At 39.3% G+C, this 16392-nt stretch overlaps 1 protein-coding gene and 1 pseudogene across 2 annotated transcripts in view; both read left to right on the top strand.

Moving 5' to 3' along the window:
- Window positions 1-13323, top strand: part of Clpx (caseinolytic mitochondrial matrix peptidase chaperone subunit X) — a 39957-nt gene extending 26634 nt beyond the window's left edge. For both annotated transcript variants that reach the window (XM_041679857.1, XM_041679856.1), the window contains 8 exons: window positions 819-995; window positions 1458-1622; window positions 2511-2599; window positions 4534-4698; window positions 6736-7035; window positions 8279-8371; window positions 11291-11397; window positions 12867-13323. In XM_041679857.1, the coding sequence (XP_041535791.1) occupies window positions 819-995; window positions 1458-1622; window positions 2511-2599; window positions 4534-4698; window positions 6736-7035; window positions 8279-8371; window positions 11291-11397; window positions 12867-12957 (1187 nt within the window). In that variant the 3' untranslated portion in view covers window positions 12958-13323. The remainder of the gene's footprint in view (window positions 1-818; window positions 996-1457; window positions 1623-2510; window positions 2600-4533; window positions 4699-6735; window positions 7036-8278; window positions 8372-11290; window positions 11398-12866) is intronic.
- A 2362-nt stretch (window positions 13324-15685) lies between these two features.
- On the top strand, window positions 15686-15773 carry LOC121466260 (annotated as a pseudogene).
- Window positions 15774-16392: the final 619 nt, after the last annotated feature.

The following is a 16392-nucleotide window of genomic DNA, read 5'->3' as shown; positions in this document are numbered from 1 at the left end:
TACTGAGATTTACCACACTTGGTTTCCTGCTATACTAAAAGAAACATTTTTGTAGGAAGATAGGACTAGAAAAGGTCTGTGTCACAGTGGAAGCATGTCTAGGGAAGTTAGGCAACTTTCCATGATTGCATAAGCAGGAGGCTTATAGCCAAGCTGAGTTTAGGACCCAAGTTTTCTAATTCCCTGTTCTTCCTCTTCCTCCTCCTTTCTTCTTTGTTCTTCTCTTCCCATGTAACTCTGGCCTGGAACTCACTATGTAGTTCCTACTTCCTTTGAACTCACAAAAGATCTGCCAACTTTCTCCCATACTGGTCTTACTGGTTTTGATTTTCTTTATAGTCTAGAGTTTCATTTTTACAGAAATAAGAAAGACAGACAGATCTTACTTTTGAAATCAATTATGCTGTATCCTCATAACATCCAACTATGTGTTTGATATTAATAGAACAGATAATGTGTTTTATAGATAGAAAACAGAATCAGAAACTAATTTGTGTAAGATTATGCAGCTCTTTAGCAGCAAAGGAAGGCTGGCTGCTGTAGCACTGTTCTGTTGCATTGTCTCTGAAAATCATGTTTACACATCATTGTAAGTAAGGATGAGCATTGTCTTCCAGTTCCTTCTGAAGTTCATTGATTGTAATCACGTCTGTAACATTTGTCACTAGTCAGTCTGAAGTTCTCTTGGGTAAAGCATGGCTGAACTATTTGAGTTGTTTCTTAAAAAGTGGCTTGTTTTTGGATGTAGGATTATATGGAACACTTTCCAAGTTAATTCAGATACAGCTCTAGTAATCAATCCCTTTGTTTCTCCCCAGAGTTGCTTCAGATTGCTGGAATTAGCCCACATGGCAACGCCCTAGGAGCGTCTATGCAGCAGCAGGTTAACCAGCAAATGCCTCAGGAAAAACGAGGAGGCGAAGTATTGGACTCTTCTCATGATGACATAAAACTTGAAAAAAGTAATATTTTGCTGCTTGGACCAACTGGGTCAGGTAAATAACATTTTTGGAAACTTTATTACTCATTTGTTAAAAATACAGAATGATACCTGGTAACTATAGTGAATTCTGCCTCTTAGGCCTGCCTATAAGCAAAGCAGTTGAGAGGCTGATGCTAGAGGATTGCAGAAGTGTGAGGCCAGCTTGGTTTGCAGTATGAGAACCTGTCTCGCAAAACAAAATCTTAGATTGTTTTGACTGCATTGTTAGTGTTCACTGTTTAGACCTAAAACTGACTTGGAGATATTGGTGTGGCCCTTTGGTCTAATTCCTAACTCTTTAATTAACATATTAATTATATCAATCTCTAAATTGGAACATTAAAATTAATAAGATCTGAATATAGTAGAGAACAGATATAAGAGTTAATTTTTCAAGTTTCATTACATACTTAAGCTTATTTTTGTAGAAAAATTGTAAGATAGTGTATGTTTTAGTTACTATTTTTGTTTGTAGGTAAAACCCTGCTGGCACAAACTTTAGCTAAATGCCTTGATGTTCCTTTTGCTATCTGTGACTGCACGACTTTGACTCAGGCTGGATATGTAGGTGAAGATATTGAATCTGTGATCGCCAAATTGCTCCAAGATGCCAATTACAATGTAGAGAAAGCACAACAAGGTATGTTGTGAGTGTAGCTTATCGAAGAGTCTTTAGAAAGCAGTTTAATATTAAGGAGTAGTATAATTCTCATTTTGAATCAAGGGCTAACTAATATTTCTAATTATTGGAAAGTACCCGATATTACACTTTCTCATATACTTGTCTGCTTTGTCTTATGGCTGCAAAGATAGCTTGTAGGGTGAAATCAGGCTGTTATTATTCTTTCAGGTCTTAATATTCCCATCAGCTTTCTTATTCTTACTCCTTGTGTTGTGGGGTGACCACAACATGAAGAACTGTATTACAGGGTTGCAGTATCAGGAAGGTTGAAAACAATTGCTCTAAGACAAGGCTATAGGTGACAGACAGGTCATTGAGATGGCTCAGCAGACAGTAGCACTCGCCAGCAAGCCTGATGACCTGAGTTCAATCCTCAAGCCCACATAGTGGAAGGAGAGAACCAACTCTGCAAGCTGTCTCCTGACCACCACACGTGCTATGATACATGTGTTCCCATACACATGTGCACATACATCTCCACACTAAATAAATAAATGTGTATTTCAGGATAAAGGTAGGGAAGAATAGACTGAAGATTTACTAGTTCTGGTAAATGACTCATGCCTACATGCTACATCTTATCTTCCCAAGGAAAAAGTAATTCATTATTAGTTTATAGATAAGAGACTAGCATTTTGCTTATCATTCTCTTAATTATATGCTATAGAATCCCGTAATAGTTACATGAGAAGATGAATGAGAAAGATAGTAGTATATTCAAGCCTTTGCATGTTAAGTGTTAAAAAATTGACTAACTTTGCTTTGTAGCTATCCGGTCTTTTAAAGATAAGACTGTCTTGTGCCTTTCTTTTTCATATTGTAAATAGAATCCTCCTTAAATTGTAGGAATTGTCTTTCTGGATGAAGTAGATAAGATTGGCAGTGTGCCAGGCATTCATCAGTTACGGGATGTAGGTGGAGAAGGCGTTCAGCAAGTAAGCAGTTGAATATTTTGTTCAAGCCCACTAAAAGGAAGGGAATACATCAACTTCCCAAGTATTGTACGTTTGGTTTCACATTCAACTAGATTTTGTTTTATTTTTCCCACCCTAAACTTCATATACCACTTTGTTTACTTAATGTGGGTTTTTGAGACAAGGTCTGTGTAGTCCAGGCTGCCCTTGAATTTGCAGCAGTATTCTTGTTTCATTCTGCTGAATGCTGGGATTACAGGCATGTGCTACCAAGTTTTACATGCCATTTAAAGTAGGTCAGATCCTAAAAAGACGTTATTAATGATTTTAAATAAGAAAGTCCATTGGGGCTGGAGATATGGCTCAGTGGTTAAGAGCACTGACTGCTCTTCCAGAGGACCCAGGTTCAATTCCCAGTACCCACATGGCAGCTCACAGCTGTCTGAAGACCCAGTTGCAGGGCTCTCACACATTCACACCAATGCACATAAAGTAAAGTTAAATAAACCATAAAAAAAGAAAGTCCATTTCTTAGGAAATTTAAAATATTTTACTCTTTGTTTTAGTTTTAGTTTTATTCTTCAAAGGTCCTCTTAAAGATTTCTAGAAGACTGAAGACTAGACATGAATAAATCATCCATGTTTCTTAATCTTCCTTTTTAATTATATGTTTAGTATAAAAGCTGAGATACAGCTCAGTGGTAAAAGACTTGCCTTGTATGCTCAAGGACCTGGATTCAGTTCCTAGCGCCAAAAGAAACAGAGGGAAGGAGAGACAACAGAAAAGAAAGCGGGTTTGTTGACACACATCTGTAACAGGAAGGAGGATCAGGAGTTCGGTGTCAGCATTGTCTACATGCAAGCTTGAGATGAACTCAATGACACTCTGTCTCAAAAAGAAGATGGTATAAAATAACATTTCATTTCTTGTAGAATCGTAATTAAAGTCACAGTGATCTATTGGCCACTTTGATAAGCTTAATCTCTAATGGCAGTTAGCTGTGACAAACCAAATTTTTTGACAGACACGGAATTATCAGATATCGTGGATAATTTTTTATGAAGCCATCTCAAAATAGACTCACAAAGTTGACTATAGAATTAAGTTAGAATTTGGGCTGGAAAGATGGCTCAGAAGTTACGAGTACTGACTGTTCTTCCAGAGGCCCTGAGTTCAAATTCCAGCAACCAGATGATGGCTCAAAATCATCTTTAATAGGATCTGATACCCTCTCTGACTTACAGGCAAACATGTAGGCAGAACACTGTATACATAATAAATATAAATCTTTCTATGATCTAGAACTTGCTGTCAATAACAAAAAATTTTAAAAGTGACACTAAATTTTTACAAGTCTAAATTTAATCTTTATCCCAAATCAGGAAAAAAAAATTGGGAGCGAGTTCCAGGACTGGCTCCATGGCTACTGAGAGACCTTGTCTCGAAAAAACAAAACAAAGCAAAACCAAAAAAAAAAAAAAAAAAAAGAATTAAGTTAGAATTAAAGAATTTATGTGAAAGATCTACTGTTCCATTTTTTAATATTTGCCCTGTTTTATTACCTGTCTGTATTAAGAGTTTATCATCAAGCTAGGTATGGTGGCTCTTGCCTGTAATCCAGCACTTGGAGAGACTGAGGCAAGAGGATCACTGTTTGAGACCAGCCTGGGCTACAGTGATATGAGGATGGGGGGTGGGATGGGGAAAGGAAGGCTTTACCATCAAACTCAATTTCCTTAGGTGATTGTTTCTTGAATTGCAATTCATTCGTGAAGTACCAAAGTGATAAATGCAGTTGATTTTTATTTTGGTTTTTATTTTATTTTATAAATGTGGGAGTTTTTGTTAGGTATGCTCATTGGCCATAAACATGTATTATTTTCCCCCATTGAATCCTATTCTTGATGTATAATAATGTCTTTTTATGCTAATGCTATAATTCATTCATCATCAGGGTTTATTGAAACTTCTAGAAGGCACAATAGTCAATGTCCCAGAAAAAAATTCTCGAAAACTACGTGGAGAAACAGTTCAAGTTGATACAACAAATGTTCTGTTTGTGGCATCTGGTGCTTTCAATGGCTTAGACAGAATCATCAGCAGGAGGAAAAATGAAAAAGTAAGTATTTCTGAGCTTTTCCTTTGAAATTCTGCATGAGATGGTAAAGTTTCACAGGACAGACACTAGCTTCAGTCCTCGTGTCTACTGGTTAATAGTCATTGGATTCTTAGAAAGTTCTAATGTATATCCCTAGCGGTTTGAATTTATAGTGGTAAGTAATAAGGTTCCCAAATACTTATGAATTAGCTATGTGTGATGATGCTGGCTTTTTATCCGGTACTTGGGAAGCCAAAGCAGGAAGATCATTGTGGTTTTAAGGCAAGCCTGATCTACTCAGTAAATTCTGGATCAGCCTAGATGATATAGTGGGACCCTGTCTCAATGAGTTTAATTTTATATTTTGTCTAAGGAGTATCATACCATTTGAGATTAGCTGCAGGAAGAACAAATGGACTAGGGCCCTGTGAACTGCTTGTCTCATTGCCCATATGGTTTATCATAAATCACCACTGGTTTTTCCAAATAGAAGGAAGAACTTAGAGGGAGTAAGAAGTGTTGCGGGAGGTCCTTCCGCTCTTCCAGCCTATAGCCGCTGAGATACCAGCCCATTGGGGTGTGGTCTCTCTCCCTTTAAAAAAGCGGCTATAGGCTGGAGGAGCGGAAGGACTTGATTGTGATTTACTGAGTTCTATTGATGTTTCTTATAAAACTTTCTTATACGCCGTGATTTTAATGGGGCTTGGATTTCAGGGTGTACATCTAGTACCAAGTAGTCAATGGGTTACAGTAAAATGCCATGGTAATGTGGTGGATGGCAAAGGACCCAGAACATACCTGTGTTTTTATGCTTTTGTGTTTTATCTAGTAGCCACCAGCACTCTACATAACATTCCTAAGTGAGTGTATTGTAGATGCGCTTTCTAACAGTTGCTTTAAGTTGTCCTTGAACTCTTACTGTGCTAGTTTTTTTTTTTTTAAGATATAAACCAATTGGCCCATTCGCTCAGGCTTCCTATTAGCTCTTATAACTTATATTAGTCCATTATTCTAGTATATGTTAGCCACATGGCTCAATACCTTTTTCAATAAGGCAGGTCACATCCTGCTTCTTCAGTGTCTAGACACGACTAGGGAGGAATGGGCTTTCTCCTTCCCAGAATTCTCCTGTTTCTGTGCTAGTTTTAAGTAGTGGTTGCATAGCCTACACTCTGGTCACAGGTACTGAGTTATGTAATCAGTTCTCATTCAGCATGGATACAGTTAGGTTCTTATTTTAGCCAATTTATTTCTTGCTGTTTAATTCTACATAAGTTAACAGAGGATCCTTTATTTCCTTTGTGTGTGAGAAACATTGTGTTGATGGAACTTTCTGTCCTACCTGGTCCCAAAGCCGTTCAGTCCCAAGTAAACACACAAAAGGTTATATTAATTATAAACTGTTTGGCTTATTGCCCAGGCTTATTACTAACTAGTTTTTACTCTTATCTATGTTTAACCATGTGGCTTGGTACCTTTTCTCAATAAGGCATACATACTCTTGCTTCCTCTAAGTCTGGCTGGTAACTATGTCTGGCTATTGACTGCGTCTCTGTGTCCCAGAATTCTCCTAGTCTGGTTACCCAGCCGGTACTTTCTGCCTAGCTACTGGCCAATCAGTGTTTTATTAAGCCAATATGAGTGACAGATCTTTACAGTGTACAAGAGCATTATCCCACAGCAACATAGTAACAGATAAGCTTGTATTTGAGTGTCTGCAACTAAAGGCAGGGACCTTGTAATATTAATAGTAGTGCTTCTTCAGACTTCCAAAAAGGATTTGATGGTAGACAGATGCAGAATTAAATGCAATGTTAAAATTGATTCTTTAACATGTCAAAAGAGGATTTGCCACATAATTTTAACCTATTGGGATTTAGGTTATTTCATTTAGCTGTGAATTTAATGGGAAATTTAAGACCTGACTTTGCTACTTAGAGAAGCAAGCCTTGGTCAAAGCACTTAACCTCTGTGGCCCTGTTTCATATGGGCTTATAGACATAAAGCACGTTCGTAACATCTGTCTATGGTTTATAATCGCTATCATTTCTTGGATAGTATCTTGGATTTGGGACACCATCTAATCTGGGAAAGGGCAGAAGGGCTGCAGCTGCTGCGGACCTTGCTAATCGAAGTGGAGAATCTAATACTCATCAAGACATTGAAGAAAAAGATCGGTTACTCCGTCATGTGGAAGCCAGAGATCTCATTGAATTTGGCATGATACCTGAGTTTGTGGGACGGTTACCTGTGGTGGTTCCTCTACATAGCCTAGATGAGAAGACACTTGTACAAATACTCACAGAGCCACGTAATGCAGTTATTCCTCAATATCAGGCCTTATTTAGCATGGATAAGGTAAGGTTTTAATTTTTCCTTTATGTTTTTTAATATTACAATTCTATTACTATAGCCCAATATTTTAAGAGATCCTTGCTCATCTGGAATAGCAGCCTGTTCTTCACTTAGTATAGATGTAGGAAGGCACAGTGTGTTACATCCAGCATTTGAGAGTTAGAGTTGTTTTTATTTTTCTGAATTAAATGACCATTGAGGCATAAAATACAAAAGAATAGAGAAGTGTGAGTCTAGCTCAGCCTCTGCAGGCCACGTGTACAGAATTGTCCTTATAGAGTTGCAGTTCACGGACTATGTATATATTGTTCTATGTTTTGCCTAAGTAAATTAATTAGTTCTTACATCCAAACACGGAGGTCACTCTAGCCAGGTTATCCAGCCAGATTAAAAATATTTTGAACTTTATGAACTTAGTGTCTCTAAATAGAAGTTTTCTGTCCATTTCCATGTAAGCACGTTACCACTGAGCTCCAGTGCAGCCCAAGGAACAAACTTGTGACTCATAATAGTGTTACTACTACCATAGCTTAATTTATTAGGTACAATTTAATGAGGATGACATTCTATGGTTTTTGGTTTGTTTGTTTTGGTGGGGTTTGTTTTGCTGTTTTTTGAGATAGGGCATCTCTGTATAACTGCCCTGTCTGTCCTCGAACTCACTTTGTAGACCAGGCTGGCCTCAAACTCAGAAATCTGCCTGCTTCTGCCTTCTGAGTGTTGGGATTAAAATCATGTGTCACCACTGCTCAGAGAGAATGACATTCTAAAACATCATGAGAAATGACAGACTTGTCTGAAGTTTTGCCTTTTTTAATGCAGGGTTATAATGTTGCACTTGTTAAAATGTGGTTAGAGGGCTGGGGAAATAGCTCAGGGTAGAGGACAAGGCCCTGTCTCCAGTCAGGCTTTATCACTACAGTAAAAAGCAGAAATTGAGGGAGCAGTGACCATTTGTGATGAGGTCGTTAGTGACAGTGATCGTCTAATCTGCAAGGGGTAAGAAGGTCTGTCAGATAGAGACTACACCAGCCTAGCCTCTATCTCTTGCCTCGTTCCTGAATCTCAGTGTCTGGAGCTTGTTTATCTGTGAGTAGTCATTTGTTCTGTCTATAAAAATCTCTGAATCTGGAAGATTAATAATGATTACCATAGTTAGTAGATCAATTATTATGTGACTGTATTAGAATAAGATCGCCAAGGACTAGCTTAAGTTTTCATTTATCTTTCTTTTATCCATCTGTAGTGTGAACTGAATGTTACTGAGGATGCTTTGAAAGCCATAGCTAGATTGGCACTGGAACGAAAAACAGGTGCACGAGGTCTTCGGTCCATAATGGTAAGTTGGAGTTATAAAATTAACAACCCCCCTAGATTATTATTGATTTGATGTTTTGTTTTGCAGTTGCGAGCATGTGTGTGTGTGTGTGTTTCCCCAGTATGCAGATGCATATGCCTGAATGCCAGAGGTTGATGTTAGGTATCTTCCCTTTGGTGGGGTGGGTAGGTGTTGAGACAAGGTCTCACTGTGTAGCTTTGACTGTCCTGAAATTCACTTTGTAGACCAGGCAGGCCTCAAACTCACGAAGATGCGCCAGCTTCTCCTCCTAAGTGCTGGGATTAAAGGCATGCACCACCATGCCCCTACAGGTGTCTCACCATTTTCTTTACTGAGAATTGCTTTCTTTGCTGAACCTAGATCTTGCCAACTTGGATAGTGTAGCTGGCCAGCTTGTCTTAGGAATCTGCTTTCTCTGCTTCTCAGGCCCTTAGGTTATAGACAGGCTGCCGCACCCACTCAACTTTTATGTGGGTGTTGGGGATCTGAACTCAGTTCCTTATTTGCAAAGAAGTGCTTTATTCACTGAGATCTCCCCATACCCTTTGTCCAAGTCTTGAGGCTATTAAGCTTTCCTGTTTTTCTTCTGGAAGTAGTATAGAGATCTGCCCTAAAGATTTTTATTTTTACGATTTTCTTTTGTGGAGGATGGATGGGGTAGTCACAGTTTTTATTTTGCTTCACCTCCCAGAAAAAGGTATTTTATGACTGATGAGTGTGGCTAAATAGTACGAATGTGTTTAGCATGCATGAGATACTGGGTTCCATTTTTTGTAAATGTATTTAGCATACATGAAGTAGGACAACACACACACGTGTGTGTGCACACACTTAATTTGGGCTTGAGATATAGTTCAGTAGACAGAGTGCTTGCTAAAATGCACGAAGGCTTCAGTTGTAGTCCAGCATCATATAGGTAGATGTGGTGGGTCAAATCTGTAAAGCTAATACTCAGGAGGTGAAGGCAGGAGCAGGAGAATCATGCATCATTCTCAGTTATATAGTGAGTTCAAGGCCAGAGTATCGTCAATCTCTTGCCTTGTTTCTGAGTCTGTTTATTTAACTTTCTTGAACTCATCTATGAAATAGGCATTGGTTCTATTTAGTTATAAAATTCTGATTCTGGGAAGATTAATAATGGCTGCTATGATATGTGACTGTATTAGGAAAAGATCACCAAGGACTAGCTGAAGTTTTCATTTATCTTTTATCTCTCTGTAATGTGAACTGAATATTATTGAGGATGCTTTGATTGAATCTAAGCCATTGCTTAGATTGAAACCGGAACATAAAACATGTGCATGAGATTTCCATTGAAATCCCCATTGCAGACACCATGACACAGTCTCAAAAAAGAGAGAAAATATCAACCCAAAATTGTGAACAAAAAGTACTCTTATAGCCTTGAAGTTTAAGGTGTTTGCAAACAAGGGCACACACACTATGATTGAAGAAATATAGAAAATATGAATCAGCTGAGTATGGTAGTACATACCTCTTCTAGGACTTGGGGACAGAGGTAGGCAGAGCTCTGTGAATCTGAGGTCAGCATGGTCGATATAATGAGTTGTAAGACAGCCAAGACTAAGTAAAGAAAACCTATCTTAAAAAAATCATTAGGAGAATGTGAAAAATTCTATAGGGCTTGTTGTAGGTGCACATGGAGAGCAAGGTCTCCCAGGCCGGCCTTAAACTGGCAGCCATGTATGGCCTTGAACCCCTGTGACTGGGATTATAAATACGTACTCCCGTGTACCATGTCCAGCTTTACTAATAGCCTTTGACCTTTTGAAATCTCCATTTTAGCTCCTCTGCTTCAGTGTGCTATGAGCTGCTTTTAGAGACCCTGGGTAGGACACAGACTTCCTGATACAACTGATTCCTCTTTTTTTTTGTTTTTTTTTTTTTAATTTTGAGACAAAGTTTCTCTGTAGCTTTGGTATCTGTCCCAGAACTAGCTCTTGTAGACCAGGCTGGCCTTGAACTCACAGAGATCCGCCTGCCTCCGCCTCCTGAGCACAGGGATTATGCGCCACCACCGTCCCCCAATTCCTATCTTTAAACTTCTCTGTCCTGTTTCTCAGATCTAGATGGATTACATTTCACTGTCTTCTCCCAAAGCAAGTATAGGATTATCTTCCCTGTTAAGAATTTCACTCTTAGCCAGGCGGTGGTGGCGCACGCCTTTAATCCCAGCACTCGGGAGGCAGAGGCAGGCGGATCTCTGTGAGTTCGAGGCCAGCCTGGTCTACAAGAGCTAGTTCGAGGACAGGAACCAAAAGGCTACGGAGAAACCCTGTCTCGAAAAATCCCCCCCCCAAAAAAAATTCACTCTTGTCACATCTTCATCTCAGTGTGACTTCAATTGTATAGCTATGCTTTTACCACAAGCAGTTTGACAGTCTACCCTCTGGTGAGGTCCTGGTGTTTACGGTATTCCTGAGGACAGACATAGACATCCAAATTGGAAGAACAGGTTATTTAGTTGACATGCCTGAAAAATTTGATGTGTCAGCAATTCCCTTCACCCCTACCTATAGGAAAAACTAGATTTCTAAAGCCTTCTTAAGTTCTAATGCTATACTGAGGCAAGTGTTCATTTGAATCAGAGTTTGAAATCAAGAACTTGGTAGAAGTGATTTTAAGATTGACAGAAAAGTAAGGATTATGAGTTGACTGCCTCAGGCATAGGAAAGGCCAGGCATGCCAGGCAGCAGTGAGTCTGAAACTACAGGCTTTGTTTGTGCATGTTGCCTAGATAGATAGGCAGAACAGTAGGCAGCTGACTTATTTATAAAATGACTTAAATGTAATTAGAAGCTATTTTAATATAACAAATATGAAGGCTTTTACATTGACTAAAGTTGAAATGTTTTGCATACAATTTTCTTCCTAATTTATTACCTTTTCTCCCTTTAGGAAAAGCTGTTACTAGAACCAATGTTTGAAGTTCCTAATTCTGACATTGTATGTGTGGAAGTTGACAAGGAAGTAGTAGAAGGAAAAAAGGAACCAGGATACATTCGGTAAAACATACTCTCAGGCCAGTATAGAGCTAAAAGTTAAGGCCCTTACTGCTTGAGTTTATTGTTCTGTCATTGAAAACCTGGGTAACTTATTTTTTAAGGAATTAATAATCTCATGAATTTTCTATAAGAAAAATCTAAAATTATATATAAAGCAATTTTGTGAGTCATTTTGAAAACTGATCTTCAAAATTAGACTCTACCTTTTTTTTATGTACTTTATGTACATGCGTGCTTTGTCTGATTTGTACATTTGTGCACCAGAAGAGGGCGTCTGATTCCATGGCACTACAATTATGGTTGTGAGCCACCATGTGGATGCTGCGAATTGAACCCAGACCCGTGGAAGAGCAACCAGTGCTCTTAAACACTCAGCCAATCCTCCAGCCCCACCTCTCCTTTTTCTGCAACAACAGTATGCAAAAGAGATATTCATGTTTTTGTGTGTGAAGGGGAATACCTGCAATGCCAGCATTTTATCACCATCCACACCATGAATTTGAGGCTAAGCTGAATTTCATCATGAGACACTGTCTCAAAACAAAACCAAGGAGGCAGACGTAGGAAGATCTCTGGGCTTGAGGCCAGCCTGGTCTACAGAATGAGTTCCAAGACAGCCAGGGTTACATAGAGAAATCTTGTCTCAAAAAACAAACAAAAACAAAACAAAACAAAAACCCAAACAAACCAAAAACCTGGCTTTGGGTATTTGATGCTAATTTTCTAATTGATGAATGACTTCTTTCATGGCTTGCCCCATGTGTTTATTGTTTGGACACAGCCTAGCCTTGAAGTCACTAAGTAGCTAGGAATAGGCTTGAACTCCTGAGTGCTGAGGTTGCTGGTATGTACCAGCACATTCAGCTCTTTCTTACGGCTTTTACACGACCAAAACTTTGTCCACAAAATTTATTTTCCCTCAGTGTCATACCTGTCAACAGATCTGACCGTTATTGTTTTATGTATTCTAGGAGTCAGCAGACTTTCTCAAATTCTTCAGAGCCATACTTTCTATACTACAGCTGCTCAAAACTGCCTCCAGCACAGATGCAGCCATACACAACACATAAATGAATTAATATGTCAGTATCCCAGTAAACCCCAGTTTACAAAGCAGACAGTGGGCTGGATTTGGTCCATAAGTTGCAGTGTATTTCCATACTAGTTTGATTAGAGAAATCAATGAACTCTTTCATGACTTAAATCCCTTATTTTACCACTAAACAATCCTAATATTAAAAATGCTTTTCTTAGCTGTCTTTGAGGACAGCCTGCCGTACCCAGGACAGACTCCAAAGCTACACACAGAGAAACCCTATCTCGAAAAACAAAAACCAAACAACAAAAAAGTTCTTCTTGTTTTCTGTTTTGAGAGGTTATTTAGCTATGAAGATTAGTTTACTATTCTGAGTCTAGAAATCATATCCACCTCCAATTTGTTGGAAAACAAACATGGTTTTTCATTGCAGGGCTCCATCGAAAGAGTCCTCTGAAGAGGAGTATGACTCTGGAGTTGAGGAGGATGGATGGCCTCGCCAAGCGGATGCTGCAAACAGCTAAGCTGTCAGACTCCTGCCTGTACATACAGCTTTCCCTTGTTTTGTTTAGGGTCATAACAGTTTCTGCAGTCTTGCATTAAAGGCATTGAATCTATCTTGGATATCATACATGGTCAGAAAGCCTTTAAGATAAGAATCCGATCATGTATATTATTGTAACATCACATTGATTTATACAGAAGACAGTACATGGACTTTAATGACACAATGTTTAGAGATAAAAATGTACATTATTTTGGCTCTGTTTTTAAAAATATGCTTTAACAAAATTCTTAGGAATTCTTTTAAGCAATGCAGGTGTTGCAATAACTGTGGATTTTACAATAATGTTACTCTACAAATGAGAAAATAAATTCTTTAAAGTTGAGTATTGGCATTCCATTCTTTAGTATTACTTTTTTCTACCCACATTCTCTGGAAATATTAGAATTTTTATTTAAAAAAAACTGGACCAGGTAGTTTTCAGATATGGAAAAATACCTTGAAAATCCACATTTTGATGCCATGTCTATTTTCTTACTCTTTTCAGCTAGTGTTGACATTGATTTCCCAACCGATAGCATAAAAAAGATCTATTCTCTTGATAACTTGGCTGGCTTATTTGCCATCTTGAACCATTTTTAGTACCATCAGTGAGTAGATGGAATTGATAGTCTGATTTAATTATTAGAAGAAGAATATAGACAACTAATTATTTAGGTAGCATGCTGTGTCAGCCATGTACCAGACTAAATAAAATGCCTTAATAGTGTACACTTTCCTAAAGTACTGAATTGGTCTTTTGTCTATAGGTGCTAGATGTCTGTCAGTTTTTTGACTGTACAAAAACATAAAGAAAATCTTATGTTTTATCACTAGTCAGTGTCCTCACTGACATATAGATTATTACTTTGTATTATAGGGCAAAACTAAGACACAGGTATGAGGTAGACTCAAATGAAAATTGCATCTGAGTCCATAATTAAGTATCCTTTATGCTTTTCTTCCAAAATGTTACAAGTTTTTATAACATTCATTCAGTTCAATCTTATTGAAGTTCTTTACATCTGTAAGTATTCATTTTTTTTTTTTTTGGCTTTAGAGTGTTTTCACCAGCTTTTCCCCTAGGAAACACACATTGCACTTAAAGTCTAAATTCCATGAAGACTTGGGTTTTCCATGATATAAGGGATGTGAAGTTCCTTGATATGACAGAGGTAGGATGGGACCACACGTTGAATTTTGCAGATATTTCAGCCTGGTAGCTGCAGTAAGGAACAGATGTCCCTGCTTTTCATAGTAATGGTTCTGGGTCTCATTAAGTCTTTTGTACTATAATTTTAATATTCTTCCCTTATAAGCATCACTTCCATTTTTAAGAGTAAAAATTGGCAGTTTCTAAATATATTTAAAAAATCCTCCAAAAATGGACTATGAGACAAACACAGCCACATACAATTATGATTTATCCTGGAATTTAGGTTTTGGCACCTGGATAAACAGAAAGATTAATAAAAGCTACTGTGATGCCGAGCAGTGAAGGCAAAGGCAGGTCTACAGAGTGAGTTCCAGGACCCCTGGGCTACACAGAGAAACCTGTCTCAATAAACCAGCCCCTACTCCATCAAACAGAAGCTACAGTGGTGGTGGACAGTGGTGCGGCAAGCAGCCGGATTTGCCTTTTTGGGTTTTTTTTTCTCTCTCTCTTTTTTTCCCCTTTGTTTTGTTTTGTTTTGAGACAGGGTTTCTCTATGTAGCCTTGGCTGTCCTGGAACTCACTCTTTAGACCAGGCTGGCTTTGATATCCGCCTGCCTCTGCTTCCCAAGTGCTAGGACTAAAGGCATGCACCATTCCCCCCCCCCTCACCCCCCCCCTCGCTGGTCTTTTGTTTTTGAGGCAGGGTCTTTCTCTTTTTCTTTTTTTGGATTTTCGAGACAGGGTTTCTCAATAGCTTTTTTTGGTTCCTGTCCCGGAACTAGCTCTTGTAGACCAGGCTGGCCTCGAACTCAACAGAGATCCGCCTGCCTCTGCCTCCCGAGTGCTGGAATTAAAGGCAGTGCGCCACCACCGCCCGGCTGAGACAGGGTCTTTCTACATAGCTCTGAACTATATCAGAAGAGTAAGCTACTTCTTTGTTACTTAAAAGTTAATGGTTAACTTTTTTGGGGACTCACTGTACATAGCCACAGGCTGTCCTGGGACGGTGGTGGTGAGTTCAAAGCCAGCCTGAACTACAAAGCGAGTTCCAGGACAGCCAGGCAGTCAGGACTGTTAACAGAGAAACGGGGGCAGGGGTGGGGTTAGAGAGAGAAGGTAATGAAATCCCAAAGCATGACTGAAGGCCTTTACTATGTTTGATGACATCACAACAGAAGGCATAAAAAGTGGAATACATCAGTGTTGACAGCCTAGTTCACCAGGCAAAATGGTGCAAGAAGTCATTATATTAAAAGTGCCCTGTCCTCCCCTAAATGGCTAGAGAACAGCCCGTGATGTGTCCCCAGAGCTCCATTTGGCTTTCAAGTGTTGTTGACTGCCAGTGTCAGATAGTGGACTGTTCTCTCACACTTGGGCTCCTTCTCCCTGGGTGATGGCAGCAGTGGCAGGAGCAGGTGACTCCACTTTCAAAAAAAAAAAAAAATACCTATCACTACTCTGTGTTTTTTTTTTTTTTTTTCGAGATAGGGTTTACTCCAGCTATGGAGCCTGTTCTTGAACTCGCTCCGTAAACCAGGTTGGCCTTTAACTCACAGAGATCCACCTGTCTCTGCCAAAATTGGAACGATACAGAGATGATTAGCATGGCCCCTTAAAAAAAAGAAAAGATGCCCATTTAACATTCTCACACCCAGCATCTGGCTTATAACCACTGGTTTTTTTTTTTTTTTTTTTTTTTTCATTGTTAAGCTTTAACAACCTGGAACCAGGCAGTGGTGGCTCACGCCTTTAATCCCAACATTAGGGAGGCAGAAGCAGATGGTTGGATGCCAGCTTGGTCTACAGAGTGAGTTCCAGATCAACCAGTGTTTCACAGAGAATCCTTGTCTCAAAAAAATAAAAACCAAACAACCAAAATCAAACAACCAAAAAACCTGATATGACACCTGTTCGGTTGGAAGCTCCGGCCCCTCTCAGAAAGCCGCGACTCCTTCCCCAAAGCAGTTCAAGACCGTGCCTACAGGGTATTTAAACTGCTTTCTCTAGAGGGCGGCCACATGATTTCTCCCGGTCTTAGCTCTGGGGCCGGAAAGGTAACCGGGAACGTAACTCCTAGTCTTTGAGATCTTAGCAGAAGTCTCACGCTGAGTCCCTGTAGTTCCTCACCTACAACACTTAAAGGACAGGACGTGTGAGCTCAAGCGAACCAATGTTCGCAGGACGCGTACTTCCGGGAGGCGTGTGAAGCGAGGGGTGGTGCGTTGTAAAACGTCACTTCCTCCCGGAACTCGCGTAAAG

The sequence above is a fragment of the Microtus oregoni genome, unplaced genomic scaffold (genome assembly GCF_018167655.1).
Source record: "Microtus oregoni isolate MIOR12 unplaced genomic scaffold, Mior012 000032F_ref0000030, whole genome shotgun sequence".
Taxonomy (NCBI): Eukaryota; Metazoa; Chordata; class Mammalia; order Rodentia; family Cricetidae; genus Microtus; species Microtus oregoni.
Note: the sequence above shows the minus strand (reverse complement) of the source record. Positions and strands in the feature narration are given on the sequence as shown.